Source organism: Balaenoptera physalus (assembly GCF_965194825.1).
Source record: "Balaenoptera physalus genome assembly, chromosome: 2".
Classification (NCBI taxonomy): Eukaryota; Metazoa; Chordata; class Mammalia; order Artiodactyla; family Balaenopteridae; genus Balaenoptera; species Balaenoptera physalus.
The window spans coordinates 160,364,257-160,385,247 of record NC_138883.1 but is presented as its reverse complement, the minus strand read 5'-3'; the positions used below and the strand labels follow the sequence as shown (position 1 = coordinate 160,385,247).

General features: G+C 43.7%; 1 protein-coding gene across 5 annotated transcripts in view; it reads right to left on the bottom strand.

Annotated features, from left to right (window-relative positions):
- The window catches only part of CAMK1D (calcium/calmodulin dependent protein kinase ID), a 413,272-nt gene that overhangs the window by 237,674 nt on the left and 154,607 nt on the right, over window positions 1–20,991 (bottom strand). For all 5 annotated transcript variants that reach the window (XM_082449814.1, XM_082449812.1, XM_082449810.1 and 2 more), the window contains one exon: window positions 11,763–11,894. In XM_082449814.1, the coding sequence (XP_082305940.1) occupies window positions 11,763–11,894 (132 nt within the window). The remainder of the gene's footprint in view (window positions 1–11,762; window positions 11,895–20,991) is intronic.

Genomic DNA, 20,991 nt, shown 5'->3' with positions numbered 1-20,991 from the left:
CAGTGACGGTATGCGAGAAGCCACCCCTCCCTTTGTTTCTAGAACATTCCAGAAAGGTACAGAGAGGGCAAAAGGTCAAACAGAGCAAAGCGGGAACAGGAGCGGGGCCTGGGTGCTCAGCACGCCTCCCTGGCCTGTGGTCAGACGGGGAGGGTGAAAAAGGCTTCCCAGATTACATGCCCCCTGCCACAGCAGCACTTTGCATAGTTCCCAAATTATTCCACCATCTGGAGCTGGCTTCTTCCTACTGCGCTTCTGAGTAGTGGTACCGTCATTCTATTGCCAAGAAGCTGGCACAAAGGACCAAGGTCCTCAAACACACCTGAAATGGGAAGGAAGTATTCCTAGTGGTTCATCTTTAACATGGGCACTGAGCTCCTTTCTAGCAAATTCCAGAGAACCAGAGACAGCTGGAGGCAGAACACGAGAGCAATCACGGCAGTCTGCGGCATCAGCGCATCACCACCGAGGAGGGGAGGCAGAAAGAACAGCACATCTAACAGAAATCAGCAGGCGATTCTGGAACCAGATCCAATGTCCCACACTGGAATCTGGCCAAGCTACCGGGGCACACTGGGGCAGGGTTCAGGGTCTTTAGTCCTTGCCAAACATACCACGGGGCTCTTAAAGATGAGGAAGAGTCACTTGCTTGCACTCTACCAAGAGATGCTCTACAAGAGAGCCAGCGTGGTTATGTGGAAAGAGCTCTGAATGAGGAGGCCAGAAACCATCGCTCTGGCAGCACATCCGCGTAAGTCAGCTCTGTGACCTTGGGCCGCTCACTTAACTTCTCTGGACCTGTTTCTCCATCTGGAGGTCAAGAGAACTGGACCAAGATCTCTAAGGTCCTTTCCAGTTCTAATGCCCGGTGACTCTCATGTTAGGGAAGCAGACAGGAAGAGAGCAGCAGCTTTCATAGTTCTTTTCAGCAAGAGAAACAGTCAAGCTAATGCGTTCCTAACAACTCTGCAACCACGCCGGGCATTATCACTGTGGTACCTTCTCCGCTGGATGAGGGCGGCCACCTCCCTGCGGCTGCTCCCACGGGGAGGCCATACTTGTGTGATGTGATTTCCAGGAAGGCACCTCCTCCCCGTTCCTGCTGTCTAGCAAGATGTCCCCCGTACACATAGTAATAAATAAACAGCAAACATTTGGAGAGCTCACATAACATGCCAGGCACTGTTCTAAGTGCTCTGTATGCATCGGCTCTTTAATCCCTACAAGAAATATGTGGGGTAAGTACCAATAATATCCCCATTTTCCTGACTTTTTTCCGGCCACACAGCGTGGCTTGTGGGATCTTAGTTCTCCAACCAGGGATCGAACCCGGGCCCCCCCTGCCCCTCCCCAACAGTGAAAGCACCGAGTCCTAACCAATGGACAGCCAGGAAATTCCCCCCGTTTTCCTGATGATGGAGGCAAAGAGTTGAAATCATTTGCCCAAGGTCACACAGCTTCTAAGTGGTGTAGTCAGATGAAAACTTAGGCAGGCAGGTTCTCAGGTCTTCACTAATATTTTACGCTGCCCCTCTGATGGCAGGATAAGATAGACAGATTATTTTCCTTCACTGTTAATGAGCACCCCCAGGCAGTGGGCTGTTGTCTACATCCAGAGTATGTGGCCCTGTCTTAAACAACATGGAAACACCAGACAGATCAAATCATGATGGAAAAGACAGACCCGGGTCTCACTTCCTGTCCTATCTACTTACGTGGTCTCCAGAAATTTCTTATTTAAGTCCCAGCTCCTCAACTGTAAAATGTGAATAATAATAGCCACTTCAGAGGTTTACTGTGAGGATTACATAAAACAAGCCTCCTAGAAGTCCCAGCTAGTTTCTAAATTATGACAAAGTGAGAATATGTATATTTAAAATCTCAAAGGGTAGATATAAATGGCTCTAATTTTCAGGTTCTGGTTTTAGAGTTATCAGTCTATTAATTTAATTCATTGACATCTATTATCTATTGAAATCTATTGCCATCTATTTCTTACTATTTGTTGGGAGTCATGAGACTTTTTTTTTGTTTTTTCGGCCCCGTGGCTTGTTGGATCTTAGTTCTCCGACCAGGGATCGAACCCGGGCCCTCGGCAGTGAAAGCGTAGAGTCCTAACCACTGGACCGCCAGGGAATTTCCGGGAGTCATAAGACTTCTGATTCCTATCCGCTGTTTCTAGATTGAACGAAGTTCCCATAGCAGTTTCCTAACAGAAGGGCAGGCTGTGGACCCTAAAAGATGGGGAACAGCTCCATAAGTGAGACTCTCTCTGCTGTCTCCCCAGCTCCATCACTCACCAAAATTATACCCTCTGCACCTCAGTTTCTCCTTCCACAAAATGGATACAATTTCTGCTCTTACCTCTCCCGCCAACATATTCTGAGCTCTTACAATAGCATGATGAGAGTGGTAATGCCTAACATTTACATAATCCCTAACACTGGAACATTTCAACGTAATTTTAAAAGGCTTTTCATATGCCTTATGATCTTATTTAGGCACCCAGACAGCAGATTTTTGACAGCCTGAGGGTATATTGACTAAATTAAGCAAAAAGAATTTTTTGCTCTTCAGTGGAAAGATATAAAAAAACTGAAATGTATTTTAAAATGTGTATATACATATGTGTATGTACATATGTGTCTACATATATGTGCATGTGTTCACATTTATGCACATATACACAAATATAAATGTATGCATTTAGCACATCAGTTCTGTAGCCTTCAACAAGAACGAAAACACCACATCCATCACACCACTGTATTTGTTTACAAATATCCTTGCCTGTGTTTGGATTCCCCAATGATACCTACCTCATATCTGAATCATATAGTCAACCCTATTTTTTAAATATTTATAAAAGAAAAATGTAAATGGCTAAAAAAATGCATATTAAATCCCATTTACCAAATTCCATATATATCACTATTTTAGAAATGATTTCTTTCACTGTATATTTCCTAAAAACTTCAGACCAATCACCTAAGACTCTGACCTCAATTTTTAAGCTGACTTTGAGGACAAAAGTCAGTGATACGGCTTTAAAATGGTAAGTTTTTAAACCACCCAAGGATAACCCTGGACTTCAAATATGTAAAATAAAATCTATTCACCAAATTTTATAGAGTTTAAACTAGATAATGAGTCGTAAATAAAACTTCACTGAAATCATTTATCTACCAATATAAACAATGCCAAAACCATGTAGAAAATAGAACTGACACAACCTAAAGTTTAACAGAAAAACAGTGAACCTTTGGGGTATATTTATTTCTTTTTCTGTATTTGCCATCCTGGTCTATCCCAGGACTCCTTGTACTTAATCTTTCATGCTGTGAAAGACCCTCCAATATAAGCTATTCTGATTTTTTTGAAATATCAGACAAGAAATATATGTATATATACATACACACACACATATATATACATATATATTCACATACACATAGATATATACAGATACAGATATCAACTCACACACATCTGTTGGAATCACTTAAATAAAATTTATATAAATCATTAGCTAACTAAGTTTACTGAAGAAGGGAGAAAACATTTGCCAAGATATATTGTTAGAGGAATTTAAACCACCAACTAATCCACGCAAGGGCTGAACTCCCCAAACACAGAACCAGATTAGCCGACAGGGAGCTAGCAAACAGAAATAAGCGTGCAAATAACTAACACTGTTTCTAAAAGTGTGATAAAACACAATGTTTCTTCAACTACTCTAAATATCTACAGAGTAATATATATAGCATTAAAGGTGGTAGGAACAGCCAGACTGGATGAAGTCGGCTTTGTTGCTACAGGAGAATCATCTTCTCCTCTGCCTCGTCTTCCAGGATGCTCCCTGCCCCCATCGGCTGATGGACCCGTGTGCACTGGGTCACGAAAGCCCACGAGAAGTCAGCAGAGATTTCTTCCTTGCCCTAATCGCTACTGAGTCAGCACCCGAGCCCAGCGTTCTAACTCCTTATTATCACCTGAATCCCCTCCACTCACTCCTCCCCTCCATGCTCCCCATCATGCCTTTAGTTCAGGGCTGGACTGAGGAAATCCACAGGAAGTGGACCTCACAGTCAGAGTCAGGAGGGATAGAGGTAAGCGCGGTGCCGTGGGGTCTCAGAGGGAAGGGCCCACCCCAGCAGGGACAATGGAGGGGGGAAATCCCGAAGGAGGGGGCGTCGCAAACTGAGGCTTAGCCTGCTGTAGCAGGAAGGAGAGGGAAGGAGAGGCAGAGGCCTGAAGCATCTGTGCAGGAATCATCTGTTCCTTTTGGAGGAATGAAATTGAACTTGGGGGGTGGGGAGGTGAACGCTACACAGCAAGATGGCGAAGTGGAGGGGAGGGGCTGTTTACAAAGGAGCTTGGATTCCATCAAGCAGGTGACTTCCCAGAATTAAGGTGGGGAGGGTCAACATCAGACATGCATTTAAAATCTCGGTTGCATAGTGTTACTGGAACAAGGCATGAAGAAAGGGAGTCTGTCTGATCACGAGAGCCACGCTTCACATGATACTTGGGAAGCAGAAACCGCAGGCAGGGAGCGGCCCCAGAGGTTCATGGTCACTGGAAAGATAAGCCAACATGCCTGGTCAAACTAGTTTGAATATCCCTGTTTTGTACTAAGGGATACCACCAGTTCTCTTTTCCTCCCATTCATAGCATTCTGTAAGCAATGCCCAAGAAACTGATAAAAACTCATAAACATGCATTGATTCTGGATCTCAAATCAAATTTTAAAAATGTTCCTGGATATATGTATAACTGATTCACTTTGTTATAAAGCAGAAACTAACACACCATTGTAAAGCAATTATACTCCAATAAAGATGTTAAAAAAAAAAAAAGTTCCTGGATTATCTGCTATGGACAAAGCACCATGGGAAAGCCACTTGGAAGCATCAAATGTATCCTCTTTTGACTGTAAAGTCACGTTGGCATGAGGCCAGTTTTATTTCTTATACACATGCCCACTGTTAGGATGAAGTAAACAATGACCAGCAAATAGTGGTCTGAACAAAGCGGAGTTTACAGTCAGATCCACGGGGCTCAAAGAAATGGAGAGGCTGAGGTATAGAGCAAAAGAGGAGAAAGTCCACCAAATTCAGCAAGATTCCAAGGTCAAATCTCCGGTAGGGCCAGAGGGATGAGCGTCAGCTCGTGCGTGTGTCTGATGCTTTCAATGAGCCTGGCGTGAACAGGTCCAGGATGGGCTGTGTCAATTTTCCAACAGGACTAGGGTCCTTTGGCAGATACACCCACCCGTGCATGCTCCAAGCTTGACAAGACTGTGACTTTAATCACACACACAGCACAATAACCGCCACCAAATAACTTAACCGCATCCCTCGACCTGTTTTGCTCGAACTGCACATTTTTTCCAAAATTAAGGGAACTTTCAGCAAGGGTTTTCCAGGGTAGCGAAGGGTTCTAGGATCATAACAGATAGACCTGCCTCCCTATTTGTTATCACATGGCCTCCAGCCATTCCTTTTCTCACTTCCTGCCTGTGTCCTTAATCCCGACACTACCTTTCCAGAGGAGAGGTCTCTCCATGTTGGAACACCATCTTCTAGGCAGATCAGATCCTTAAAAAGCTGTATTGGTGCCTGAGAAACTCAAGTATCAGCTTTACCAGCTTGGCCATTTTCAGTCATTGGAAAAGTGGTTTTGTTCGCCCTGAATCGATGAATTTCTATTGCAGCGTCTGTTCCTCTAACACACACAATAAACTGGCACTTGGCAGTGATTTAAAGAAGCAAACGGGCCAGGCTGCCATCAGAACAAAGCTGCAGGAGCAGAAGCAAGCCAGATTTAAATGCGTTAATTTACAGAAAAGCCTTTCTCTGAAGGCTAATACTTAATTCAAAACCAGCTGTCCTCTCCTTTGGGGGCTCAAGCTGCCTGCCTTCCCTCTAGTTAATCTGTACGAGAGAAACATGTCTGGTCCAGGATAACCAGGGAATCAAGCTACTGTAAGAGGTGCCCAGGCCTCCGGAGCCCGGCTCTCGCCTGGTTGAGGTGCTGACTCACGCTCCCCCCAGAAGACCCAGCCCCACCACCCTGCCCGAGATCCATCCTGACCTTGGCCTTAGCGGATCCTGGGCTTTGGCGTCTGCTGCCTTCAGCAGCCCTGACCCCCTTCGGATAGTGGCCTTGTCACTGAGTCCTGCTGACTTGACCAACCCCTACGCCAGCCTCTCCAGGCCGGGAATGGCCATCACTGCCCCTACTTCCCCTGCCACCCTCAAAGAGCCAGGTTTGCGCTCTTGAACCCGGCCAGTGGCTGGTGCCCACTCCCCACTGATGGGAGGACGGGGTCAAGTCAATTCCCCTCTCTTAGTATAAAACCCAGCTCTTCAAAAGGGACCACATTTGAGTTTGCTCCTCTAAATGAACCCTCTCACCTAAAGGAAACGTCGTCTGGTGTGTGTGTGCGTGTGTGTGCACGTGCACGTGTGTACACATCTTTCCCTACTCCTGGACACGTGAAGAGCATCTTTACCCCCCTGGGAGGTGAGACCATGAGGCCAGGGCCCTAGAGCAGCTGTTCTCAACACTGACTTGAATGCATGTAAGAATCCCGGGATGGAGAGGGGGTGCTTTTCAAAATTTCCCAATGGCCACCATAACCTCCAATTCTAACTCAATTGGTGTAGGATGGAGCCTGGGCGTCGGGCTGGTCGGAAAAGCTTCCCAGGTGATTTTAATGTGCCACCAGGGTTGAAAACCACTGATTTAGAGAGAAAAAAGCAGAGACCGTCAGCTGAGACTCCTCAGTGTATTCAAGATGGAGAACATGCAATTTAAAAGCAATCGCTACCCAGGCTCCTCCCCCAGGGAAGATCATCTCTGTAGCCGACAAGGTAACCATTAGAACAGCATGTGGAATCCTGGTGCCATGTTTCATAAGCACAGTAACTCTGTAACCAGTCTGAGCCTTGGTTACCCCAACTATTAGGAAAAGGGCTACTCTAAATACATCTGTCTTGTTTCTCCCATCTCCTGTTTTCCAGCTTTATGCATCCCCTTCATCCCCCCATTTCAATACAGACTGTTTATATATTTGCCTTTCTACTTCTCCAAAAATACTTTATGTGTTGCCTTGAAATTAGATTTGGGTAGCGCCTGCCCTCTAAGTAAATAATACTACAGAAACGATAAACTGTATAATCCAGGGCAGGGTATGTAACACTGATGATGTGATATTCCATGATGCAGAGAACACTCCCTTCATGGGACCTGAGCTAACCATTCCACCAGGGGAAGCTGGTGCTGAGCCACACAGATCCCGCCCCCGGCCAGTCAGACAGCATCTCTCTCTGCTACACAGCAACTGTCTGCCATGAAGCCAGCCTCTTTTTATTCCCTCTGAGCTTGGTTTAATATCCACTTTCAAGTAGGAGATTCATTTTGGAACTATTTTCAGAGCAAGAATAAAGATATCCTTAAGGATATATTAGCTACATTACTTAAATCCAATGAAATACATAAATCTCTCACCCTGCAATAAACTCAACACGTAGGAGGGCAAGCAGTCTCCCAGATGGACCTCCCTGGATGAAAAATAGCCTGGAAATATACAAACGACCAGGGTATATGACAGAATTTGGAATAATGCAGGCCTCTCTGGGACCCTATCTACAATGATTTAGTTACGGAAAGTACCAAAGGATTTTTTAATATGTGTTTTCAGAAAACTTTAACATCCAGCAAGCCCAGATCACAGCTGAGCTCCAGACCTCCGTCATCAACTGGTCGTCTCCACCCGGCCATTCCCAAGACCAGCATGTCTGAATCAGAACTCATCACCTGCCGTCCGGCTCCTGGATTTCTGATCTCAGCTAATGGGGTCGTTATCCACCCAGCCATCCAATCAGAAACCTGACAGTTATCCTAGAATCCACTCTCCCCTCAATCCTCTCCCCATTCTTCCTGAATCCCTAGGTCCTGGAGATTCCATTTTGCCTCTTGCATCCCAACACACACCTCCTGTTTCAATGCATTGCTTCCCCGACGCCTCCAATGGCTGCCTAACTGCTCCCCCTAGAGTGAGTCTTGCCCGCCCCCCAATCTATCCTTCCAAGTTCAGCAACAATAATCTTTATGAAACAATCCTGATCACGTTGCTCCTTCCATTAAAACACTTCAAGGCTCCCCATTGTCTAGAGGATAAGGCGGGCTATACAGAACCCCACGATCCAGCCTTCCCAACCTCGGGTCTCCCACACCTCGCCTTGAACCCTCCACCTGGTCCAGTGAGCTATGTGGAGTTCCCAGCACACCAGCCTTCCTCCCCATCTCCTTTCCTCTGTTTGCACTGCTCCTCCTGGTTGGAATATCCCCTCTGCCTTTCTGTCCTCAGCAAAATATATTCATTATCTGGACCCACCTCCTCCAAGAAGCCTACCCTCACACCCCACCCCAAAGGGAAAACTGGGCAGCCCTACTCTTGAGCCCCTGGTCAGACCTCTCACACAGTATCTACGACGTTATTGCACTTATTTAGCTCCTGGAGGGCAAGGATTGTATCTTGTCTTTTCAATCTCGGTTCCAACTGATGCATAGGAATTTACTAAACATCAGTGAAATGAATGAATGCTTCAACGGTGGCTTCTAACAGCAGTTTCAAAACTGTCTTCTTTACAACTCATATACTTTGCTTTCGGCTGCTTACGACGTGGAACGGCTTCTTACTCCACTTATAAATCGTTTGCAGGGGACCGAAACAATAAATCAGTACAGGAGATACAGCACCTTTTATCCCCTGAGAAATCATTTCTTTGTTTTCCATTCCTGAAAAAAGGGTCACACTTCAAGGCACCCCAACAGCAGAGAGTGAGAACTATCAAAATAAGTGATTCCCAATCCCTGGTCCTCCCTTGCTTTTATTTTTTCTTAATATTTATTTTTATTTTTTATTGAAGTATAGTTGATATATTTATTTTTTAATTTGTTTTAATTGGCCACACCGCACAGCATGCGGGATCTTAGTTCCCCCACCAGGGATTGAACCCATGTCTCGTGCATTGGGAGCGTGGAGTCTTAACCACTGGACCGCCTGGGAAGTCCCCTCCCTTGCTTTTAAATGCCCTCTTGCTGGACATGTGTATTATCTGAATGAGGCACAGGGTGGAGACACTACTTAAAGCAGAGGGACCAAGGCATGAATGAAGACTGGCTTATGAAGTCTACACTGCTGCCCTTGCCCATGTAGATGCAAGATAACACTGAGAATAAAACTGACTTTCCCGGCTTTGTGGCTTCTAAGCCCATAAGGGAGACACATGAAAATAAAGGCACCATCCTTGACTCAGCATCCAGCAGCCCCTGTGCCCCAAGGTAAGCCCTCTGGGAAGCTCCGAGCCCACCCAGAATTCCATCTCAAATGCCAAATATCTGCAATGTGGCTACAACTTAATACACAACCAATATCCTCTTCTCTGAGTGCTGATTTCATACTGGAAAATGAACAATTTAAATAAATGTTTCATTAACATACTGTTTTCCTGCTTGATGCTAATGTACTTAGAGTAATTTGTTTTCCCAAATTCTCTGCCACAGAATCATTTCATGCAGTCCTCACAGGACAACCTGAAACTCTTCAGGTCCCTAAGAGACAACCTAGAAACCAAACAAACAAATAACAGAAAACCCCTGTACTAAAAAGCCATCGAGACCCATTTGTTCTAGAACACACATCACATATGCTGCAGAACAGGAAGATCCGGACCACCTCAGTGGCGCTGGGTTTGTACTGACGGCAACAAAGCACTGTTCAGAGGGCACTGTTGGTCCCCAAGACACAGAAGTGGGAGAGGTGGCTTACTCAGGAAGAATGCAGACAGCGTGACATCTTGTTTTGAGACCCTGTAAGGCTTGTTCCCATTTCTCTTTGCTTATCTGATTCTTACTTTGTGCTGATGCCAAACCCCCAAAATGTCAAGGATATTTCTAACATCTTTTACTAATAGGAGAGCTTAAAAACTTCACAGCACAATGCTCAGATACACTCCAATCACGCAAAAGCAGGTCCCTTATAAAGGTTTGTTCCCCCAAACCTTGTGAGACACGGGGGAACGGCTTGATCATGAGGACATGGGGAGCAACCTGGACACCACGCTAATGGGAGGCCATCTTTTGGGTGGATCCAGCCACATCAGAATGGTTCTCTGTGCACCACTGGGCTGGAGGCATGATTTTGATTTGATTCTGCGATACTGCGATTTATAAGAAATATACATTTGGTCACTGAGATGACCAAAATATATTTCTCATATATATATTTGGTCTTGTCCACGGCTCCTGACTCACGGCTCCCAAAACCCTTGGAGTTTCCTAAGTGTTGAGAGAGACAGAAGTTTCTTTGTTATGTGAATGAGGTGACTTTTAGACGCACCTAAGGATGGGGGCTGGTTGCCAGGAGAACCAACCACGAGACTAGAGGGTTGGGCTCCATCCCCCTGATTTCTGGGGAGGGGAGAGGGGCTGGAGGTTGAACCAATCACCAATGGCCAATGATTTTTATCAATCACGACTATATAATGAAGCCTCCATAAAAACCCCAAAGGACAAGTTTTTGTCCCTTTTTGGAGAGCTTCCACATTGGAGAACCAGAACGCTTCTGCATGCCACCGTGCTGCCCCACACTCCAAGAGGACAGAAGATCCTTTGTTCAGGACCCTGCCCTGTGTATCTCTTCCATCTAGCTGTTGGTTTGCATCCTTTAATATCCTTTCAGAATAATTCGGTAATCTAGTGAGTAAAGGGGTTTTCCTGAGTTCTGTGAGCCATTCTAGCAAACTGATCGAACCCCATGGGACTGAGCCCTTCACCTGTGGGATCTGATTCTGTCCCCGGGTAGACAGTGTCAGGACTGAGTTGAACTCTCGGACACCCTGCTGGCAACAAAGAATTGTCTGCTGGTGTAGGAAAACCCTGAGCCACACACCTTAGAATTGGGTCCAGGAACCCTATCCAGGTTCTATTACATGGGGAGCAAAATCAAACTCAGTGAAGAGGTGAAGCAGGTAACCAGTGAGCTCTGGCACTTGCTGGGTGCCGGGTGCCAGGTGTGTGGCAGAGAGCAGGAGACCCACCAAAGACTGGAAATCACACTGCGGGGGGCGGGGGGGGGGTTACCTCCCTGGCTGTGCCACATCTGAGCTGCAAGGCGATGGACAAGTGACTTCCATGTCTGAGCTTCACCTCCTTCTTATAAAATAAAGCCACAACAACAAGAAAACAATAATAGTAACTGGGGGCAGTGGCAGCTACCCTTTCACTGAGCACTTACTATGCAGCAGGTGCTGAACAAACACTTGCTAAGCACCATCTCACTTAATCCTGAGGACACCTGGGAGGATACAATTAACTCCAGTTTATGGAGGAGGCTCAGAGCTCAGGAACCAGCCCAAGGTCACCCAGCTGCAGGGAGTGGCGGGGTCTCGGTTCAAAACCGAGTCCATCTGACTGCCATGTTCTTTGGAGAGAATAACAACCTCAAATGACTGGCACAGACATTAGGAAATGCTACATAATCCGGAAAGTGCTCTGGACGCCCTACATGAAAGGCAGCCAGGGTTAACAAGCCCACCCCTCACTGCGGGCCAGCATCCTGGTCACGCTCTCCGACCACTGGGCAGCCAGCTCCCGGCAGCCTCCTCCCTCCCGTGGGTCAGAGGCCCAACCATCCCGGAACACCATCCACTGGGCGGTGGGGGAAGGAGGCCGTCCCTCCCGGCACTTACTTTCTCAGGACCGCAATCTCATTCTCTATGCTGCTTTCTTTGCCCTTCAGTGCCTTCTTGGGGATACACTTCACCGCAAAGAGTTTTCCAGTTGCCTTCTCTTCAGCTAGGACCACTTCAGAAAATGCCCCACTGTGAACAAAGAGGGAGAAAAAGAAGCGGCTTTAGATTCAGGAGATCTGGGCACTCCCGACAGCTCCTCTGATACCACTACCAAAATCTGAGTAATAACAAGAGGAACAATTCCCGGCATTCCTGTGACTTTTTAACCAGCCACACTCCCAACCAAACTTCTTTGTGCAGAGGGGAGACAAAGGCAAGTGTGACCTCTTGCAAAGGGACACAGGAGTGCCCACGTGGGTGTGGGCACCTCTCAGTGCCACCTGCCATCCCGCACAACAACAAAGCAGCAGTCACTTGGGAGCAACAGAAAAGCTCCAGAAAGGTTCCTGCAGTAAAGATCAGGTCCATCTGAAGCTGTCAGCACCCACACCCCCAAGCAGACGAGAGAATAACACTGAAATGTCTAGATTCCTCCCAGGCCCTTTCATTCCCAAGAAAATTTCAGAGCACTTGGCAAAGCCGTAATTAATTCTCACAGACAGGTAAGGGTGTAATTAACGTGTGGGACGCATGGTATTGACACAGGTTAATTAATTTGTAGGGCCATGCAGGGCTGCAGTGAGCAGGCTGTTTCTTTTTTCAACCAAACAAATAAAAACAAACATGATGCCCTGAGTGCGGAGAACTTCCTGCCTGAAAATAGAAATCTAACTCTGTGAGGCCACATCACCAAACTGAAAATGTAACCAGAACATTCAGGGCCAGAGATTACATTTCTTCAGAGTGGTGGTCTGCGAGCCCCACACGCTGCATTGTCCCCCCACCTGACACCTTGTCTATTTCCAGCAGACAACGCCTGGGTGCTGCTCTCGTACTGGGGCACAAATTCCCTAACAACTCAAACAAAAACAGACAACTCCATTGCCCGCTGCAGACCTCTGTAACCTGGGCTTTGTGCACGCGGGCCACGGAAAACCACTGAGTCATTCTCTATGCCTACACTTTCAGGAGCAACTCATTTCCTCTGATACACACCAAACATGGCTTCTAAACAGTTATGACTAGAGACAAACTCTCCTACATCAAAATAAACCACTAGAAGGACCAATGTCCCAATGTCATCCCAATATTGGTCCCTCGGGGCCTTTGTTCTTCAGCCAACATCAAAGAGATGCCTAAGCAATGGAGGAATGGATACAGAAGATGTGGTACATATATACAATGGAATATTACTCAGCCATAAAAAAAGAACAAAATATTGTCAATTGCAGAAATATGGGTAGACCTACAGACTACCATACTGAGTGAAGTAAGTCAGACAAAGAAGGACAAATATCATATGATATCGTTTATATGTGGAATCTTAAAAAAATGATACAAATGAATGTATTTACAAAACAGAGAGTCACAGATGTAGAAAACAAACTTATGGTTACCAAGGGGGAAAAGGGGAGGTGGGATAAACTGGGAGCTTGGGATCGACATACACACACTACTATATATAAAATAGATAATAAGAACTACGGTATGACACAGGAACTCTACTCAATACTCTGTAATGAGCTATATGGGAACAGAATCTAAAAAAGAGTGGGGAGATTGGTTCAAGATGGCAGAGTAGAAGGACATGCTCTCACTCCCTCTTGCAAGAACACCAGAATCACAACTAACTGCTGAACAATCATCGACAGGAAGACACTGGAACTCACCAAAAAAGATACCCCACATCCAAAGACAAAGGAGAAGCCACAGTGAGACGGTAGGAGGGGCGCGATCACAATAAAATCAAATCCCATAACTGGTGGGTGGGTGACTCACAGACTGGAGAACACTTGTACCACAGAAGTCCACCCACTGGAGTGAAGGTTCTGAGCCCCATTTCAGGCTTCCCAATCTGGGGGTCCGGCAACAGGAGGAGGAATTCCTAGAGAATCAGACTTTGAAAGTTAGCGGGATTTGATTGCAGGACTTCGACAGGACTGGGGGAAACAGAGACTCCACTCTTGGAGGGCACACACAAGGTAGTGTGCGCATCAGGACCCAGGGGAAGGAGCAGGGACAGCATAGGAGACTGAACCAGATCTACCTGATAGGGTTGGAAGGTCTCCTGAAGAGGTGGGGGTTGGGGGGGGGTGGCTGTGGCTCACCATGAGGACAAGGACACTTGCAGCAGAAGTTCTGGGAAGTACTCCTTGGCATGAGCCCTCCCAGAGTCCACCATTAGCCCCACCAAAGAGCCCGGGGAGGCTCTAGTGTTGGGTCGCCTGAGGCCAAACAACCAACAGGGAGGGAACCCAGCCCCACCCATCAGCAGTCAAGCAGATTAAAGTTTTACTGAGCTCTGCCCACCAGAGCAACACCCAGCTCTACCCATCACCAGTCCCTCCCATCAGGAAACTTGCAAAAGCCTCTTAGATAGCCTCTCATCCACCAGAAGCAAGAAGAAGTACAACCCTGCAGCCTGTGGAACAAAAACCACATTCACAGAAAGATACACAAGAGGAAAAGGCAGAGGGCTATGTACGAGATGAGGGAACAAGATAAACCCCAGAAAAACAACGAAATGAAGGAGAGATAGGAAACCTTTCAGAAAAAGAATTCAGAATAATGATAGTGAAGATGATGCAGGACCTTAGAAAAACAATGGAGGCAAAGATCGAGAAGATGCAAGAAATGTTTAACAAAGACCTAGAAGAATTAAAGAACAAACAAACAGAGGCGAACAACACAATAACTGAAATGAAAAATACACTAGAAGGACTCAATAGCAGAATAACTGAGGCAGAAGAACGGATAAGTGACCTGGAAGACAGAATGGTGGAATTCACTGCTGCGGAACAGAATAAAGAATGAAAAGAAATGAAGACAGTCTAAGAGACCTCTGGGACAACATTAAACGCAACAACATCTGCATTATAGGGGTTCCAGAAGGAGAAGAGAGAGAGAAAGGACCAGAGAAAATATTTGAAAGATTATAGTCGAAAACTTCCCTAACATGGGAAAGGAAATAGCCACCCAAGTCCAGGAAGTGCAGAGAGTCCCATACAGGATAAACCCAAGGAGAAACACGCCGAGACACACAGTAATCAAATTGGCAAAAATTAAAGACAAAGAAAAATTATTGAAAGAAGCAAGGGAAAAACGACAAATAACATACAAGGGAACTCCCATAAGCTTAACAGCTGATTTCTCAGCAGAAACTCTACAAGCCAGATGGGAGTGGCATGATACACTTAAAGTGATGAAAGGGAAGAAACTACAACCAAGATTACTCTACCCAGCAAGGATCTCATTCAGATTCGATGGAGAAATCAAAAGGTTTACAGACAAGCAAAGGTAAGACAATTCAGCACCACCAAACCAGCTCTACAACAAATGTTAAAGGAACTTCTCTAAGTGGGAAACACAAGAGAAGAAAAGGACCTACAAAAACAAACCCAAAACAATTAAGAAAATGGTCATAGGAACATACATATCAATAATTACCTTAAATGTGAATGGATTAAATGCTCCAACCAAAAGACACAGGCTTGCTGAACAGATACAAAAACAAGACCCATATATATGCTATCTACAAGACACCAACTTCAGACCTAGGGACACATTCAGATTGAAAATGAGGGGATGGAAAAAGATAGTCCATGCAAATGGAAATCTAAAGAAAGCTGGAGTAGCAATACTCATATCAGATAAAATAGACTTTAAAATAAAGAATGTTACAAGAGACAAAGAAGGACCCTATATAATGATCAAGGGATCAATCCAAGAAGAAGATAAACCAATTATAAATATATATGCACCCAACATAGGAGCACCTCAATACATAAGGCAACTGCTAAAAGCTATAAAAGAGGAAATCGACAGTAACACACTATTAGTGGGGGACTTTAACACCTCACTTACACCAATGGACAGATCATCCAAAATGAAAATAAATAAGGAAACAGAAGCTTTAAATGACACAATAGACCAGATAGATTTAATTGATATTTATAGGACATTCCATCCAAAAACAGCAGATTACACTTTCTTCTCAAGGGCGCATGGAACATTTTCCAAGATACATCACATCTTGGGTCACAAATCAAGCCTCAGTAAATTTAAGAAAATTGAAATCATACCAAGCATCTTTTCTGACCACAATGCTATGAGATTAGAAATGAATTACAGAGAAAAAAACGTTAAAAACACAAACACAAGGAGGCTAAACAACACGTTACTAAATAACCAAGAGATCAGTGAAGAAATCAAAGAGGAAATCAAAAAATACCTAGAGACAAATGATAATGAAAACATGATGATCCAAAACCTATGGGATGCAGCAAAAGCAGTTCTAAGAGGGTAGTTTACAGCTATACAAGCCTACCTCAAGAAACAAGAAAAATCTCAAATAAACAATCTAACCTTACACCTGAAGGAACTAGAGAAAGAAGAACAAACAAAACCCAAAGTTAGCAGAAGGAAAGAAATCATAAAGATCAGAGCAGAAATAAATGAAATAGAAACAAAGAAAACAATAGCAAAGATCAATAAAACTAAAAGATGGTTCTTTGAAAAGATAAACAAAACTGATAAACCATTAGCCAGACTCATCAAGAAAAAGAGGGAGAGGACTCAAATCAATAAAATTAGAAATGAAAAACGGGAAGTTACAACAGACACTGCAGAAATACAAAGCATCCAAAGAGACTACTACAAGTAACTCTATGCCAATAAAATGGACAACCTGGAAGAAATGGACAAATTCTTAGAAAGGTATAACCTTCCAAGACTGAACCAGGAAGAAATAGAAAATATGAACAGGCCAATCACAAGTAATGAAATTGAAACTGTGATTAAAAATCTTCCAACAAACAAAAGTGCAGGACCAGATGGCTTCACAGGTGAATTCTATCAAACATTTAGAGAAGAGCTAACACCCATCCTTCTCAAACTCCTCCAAAAAATTGTGGAAGAAGGATCACTCCCAAACTCATTCTATGAGGCCACCATCACCCTGATACCAAAACCAGACAAAGATACTACAAAAAAATAAAATTACAGACCAATATCACTGATGAATATAGATGCAAAAATCCTCAACAAAATACTAGCAAACCGAATCCAACAATGCATTAAAAGGATCCTACACCATGATCAAGTGGGATTTATCCCAGGGATGCAAGGATTCTTCAATATACGCAAATCAATCAATGTGATACACCACATTAACAAATTGGAGAATAAAAACCATATGATCATCTCAATACATGCAGAAAAAGCTTTTGACAAAATTCAACACCCATTTATGATAAAAACTCTCCAGAAAGTGGGCATAGAGGGAACCTACCTCAACATAATAAAGGCCATATATGACAAACCCACAGCAAACATCATCCTCAATGTTGAAAAACTGAAAGCATTTCCTCTAAGATCAGGAACAAGACAAGGATGTCCACTCTCACCGCTATTATTCAACATAGTTTTGGAAGTCCTAGCCATGGCAATCAGAGAAGAAAAAGAAATAAAAGGAATACAAATTGGAAAAGAAGAAGTAAAACTGTCACTGTTTGCAGATGACATGATACTATACATAGAGAATCCTAAAGATGCCACCTGAAAACTACTAGAGCTAATCAATGAATCTGGTAAAGTTTCAGGATACAAAATTAATGCACAGAAATTTCTTGCATTCCTATACACTAATGATGAAAAATCTGAAAGAGAAATTAAGGAAACACTCCCATTTACCATTGCAACAAAAAGAATAAAATACCTAGGAATAAACCTACTAAGGACACAAAAGACCTGTAGGCAGAAAACTATAAGACACTGATGGAAGAAATTAAAGATGATACCAACAGATGGAGAGATATAACATGTTCTTGGATTGGAAGAATCAATATTGTGAAAATGACTCTACTACCCAAACCAATCTACAGATTCAATGCAATCCCTATCAATTTACCAATGGCATTTTTTATAGAACTAGAACAAAAAATCTTAAAATTTGTATGGAGACACAAAAGACCCCAAATAGCCAAAGCAGTCTTGAGGGAAAAAAATAGAGCTGGAGGAATCAGACTCCCTGACTTCAGACTATACTACAAAGCTACAGTAATCAAGACAATATGGTACTGGCACAAAAACAGAAATCTAGATCAATGGAACAGGATAGAAAGCCCAGAAATAAACCCACACACTTATGGTTAGCTAATCTATGACAAAGGAGGCAAGGATATACAATGGAGAAAGGACAGTCTCTTCAATAAGCGGTGCTAGGAAAACTGGACAGCTACATGTAAAAGAATGAAATTAGAACACTCCCTAACACCATACACAAAAATAAACTCAAAATGGAATCAAGACCTAAATGTAAGACCGGACACTATAAAACTCTTAGAGGAAAACATAGGAAGAACATTCTTTGACATAAATCACAGCAAGATATTTTTTGATCCACCTCCTAGAGTAATGGAAAGAAAAACAAAAATAAACAAATGGGACCTAATGAAACTTTTTAAAAGCTTTTGCACAGCAAAGGAAACTATAAACAAGACGAAAAGACAACCCTCAGAATGGGAGATAATATTTGCAAATGAATCAACAGACAAAGGATTAATCTCCCAAATATATAAACAGCTCATGCAGCTCAATATTAGAAAAACAAACAACCCAATCCAAAAATAGACAGAAGACCTAAAGAGACATTTCTCCAAAGAAGACATACAGATGGCCAAGAAGCACATGAAAAGCTGCTCAACATCACTAATTATTAGAGAAATGCAAATCAAAGCTACAATGAGGTATCACCTCACACCAGTTCGAATGGGCATCATCAGAAAATCTACAAACAACAAATGCTGGAGAGGGTGTGGAGAAAAGGGAACCCTCTTGCACTGTTGGTGGGAATGTAAATTGATACAGCCACTATGGTGAACAGTATGGAGGTTCCTTAAAAAACTAAAAATAGAATTACCATATGACCCAGCAATCCCACTAATGGGCAGATACCCTGAGAAAACCATAATTCAAAAAGACACATGCACCCCAATGTTCATTGCAGCACTATTTACAATAGCCAGGTCATGGAAGCAACCTAAATGCCCATCGACAGATGCGTGGATAAAGAAGATGTGGTACATATATACAATGGAATATTACTCAGCCATAAAAAGGAACGAAACTGGGTCATTTGTAGAGACGTGGATGAATCTAGAGACTGTCATACAGAGTGAAGTAAGTCAGAAAGAGAAAAACAAATATCGTATATTAACGCATATATGTGGATCCTAGAAAAATGGTACAGATGAACTGGTTTGCAGGGCAGAAATTGAGACACAGATGTAGAGAACAAATGTATGGACACCAAGGGGGAAAGCGGCAGGGGTTGGGGGGTGGTGGTGTGATGAATTGGGAGATTGGGATTGACATGTATACAGTGATGTGTATAAAATGGATGAATAATAAGAACCTGCTGTATAAAAAAATAAATAAAATTCAAAAAAATAAGAGTATATATGTATAAGTGATTCACTTTGCTGTACAGAAGAAACACAACATTGTAAATCAACTAGACTCCAATAAAAATTAATTTAAAAAAAAAAGAGAGATGCCTATGCAAGAACGGACTTTCCTCTCCCCCTCTTGTGCCATCTGACAGGGATAGGCATCTGTCCTGGACCAAAGGAAGACGAATACATATATTTTAAATCCTTTCCAGTGAGAGGAATTCACTCCACTTAGTGCAATTAACTGTGAGTCTTCGGGGCAAGTGTTCCTCCTGAACCCTAACTCTGGAGAGAGGAGTCTATCTTCAAGGTCTGTATCTAATTATAGAAACCCGAGGGGCAGAAAGAAGGTAGGCATTCAATGAAAGAACCGAGTGGAACATGTCAGAACAAAGATCCTCTGCTCACAAGCATTGGCCAAGTTGGAGTCTCCCACCACATGCCTCACATTTGACTCAGCCAGAACAGCAATTATGAAACAGAAATACATAAAACCCAGGACAGATTTATCACAGAGTGATATATGGCGTCGGACATTCCCAGTGGCATTTGGTCACTGCCAATGGCTTTCGCCCAAAAAAGCCAATTCATAACAACTTGAGGGAATCCCCAGCCTAGGAGCTTCCCCTCTCCCTCACGTCTGTCTCGGGGATGGACTGAGGCGGATTCTTCTCCCAGGGAGGGTTCTTAGATGGAAGGAACGTGGACGGCTATGGACCTGCTCCCTTTCGCTGTCCTCCAGGAAGTGGAACAAGATCGACGTTAAGACAAGAAAAATCAGTGAGGAAAGACCAGGATTCTAGCACCACGGGTGATTTTTTTTTTTTTTTTTTTACTGAAGTATAGTTAATTTACAAGGTTGTGTTAGTTTCAGGTATATAGCAAAGTGATTCAATTATACGTATATATATTCTTCTTCAAATTCTTTTCCATTATAGGTTATTACAAGGTATTGAGTATAGCTTCCTGTGCTATACAGTAGGTCCTCATTGTTTATCTATTTTATACATAGTAGTGTATATCTGTTAATCCCAAACTCCTAATTTATCCCTCTCCCCTCCTCCTCCTTGGCAACCACAAGTCTGTTCTCTATGTGTATGAGTCTGTTTCTGTTTCATAGATAAGTTCATTTGTATCATATTTTAGATTCCACATATAAGTGATATCATATGGTATTTGTTTTTCTCTGGCTGGCTTACTTCACTTAGTATGATAATCTCTAGGTCCATCTGTGTTGCTGCAAATGGCAGTGTTTCATTCTTTTTTATGGCTGAGTAATATTCCACTGTATATATGTACCATATCTTCTTTATCCATTCATCTGTCCATGGACCTTTAGGTTGCTTCCATGTCTTGGCTATTGTAAATAGTGCTGCCATGAACATTAGGGTAGCACCAAAGGTGACTTTATGCCATGGATTCCACGCATTCATTTCCAGTTTCCCCGTTTGCCTCTTGGGTCCCTGATGCTGATGACACCCCAGCAGTTTCTCTCCTGAGTCTGTCAGACTTACTGCGTCCATTTTCCAAAAGGTGGAGAAGCCCCTTAGCAGCCGGAACTTGAGCTGAGAACTGCAGGCAGACCTCTCCCCCTTGGCTGTCCCCTTGCCCCCTCTGTGTCCCCCTGAGCTCCTTCCTCTTCAGAGTCTGTAAAAATAGTAACAGACTTTGGCCAA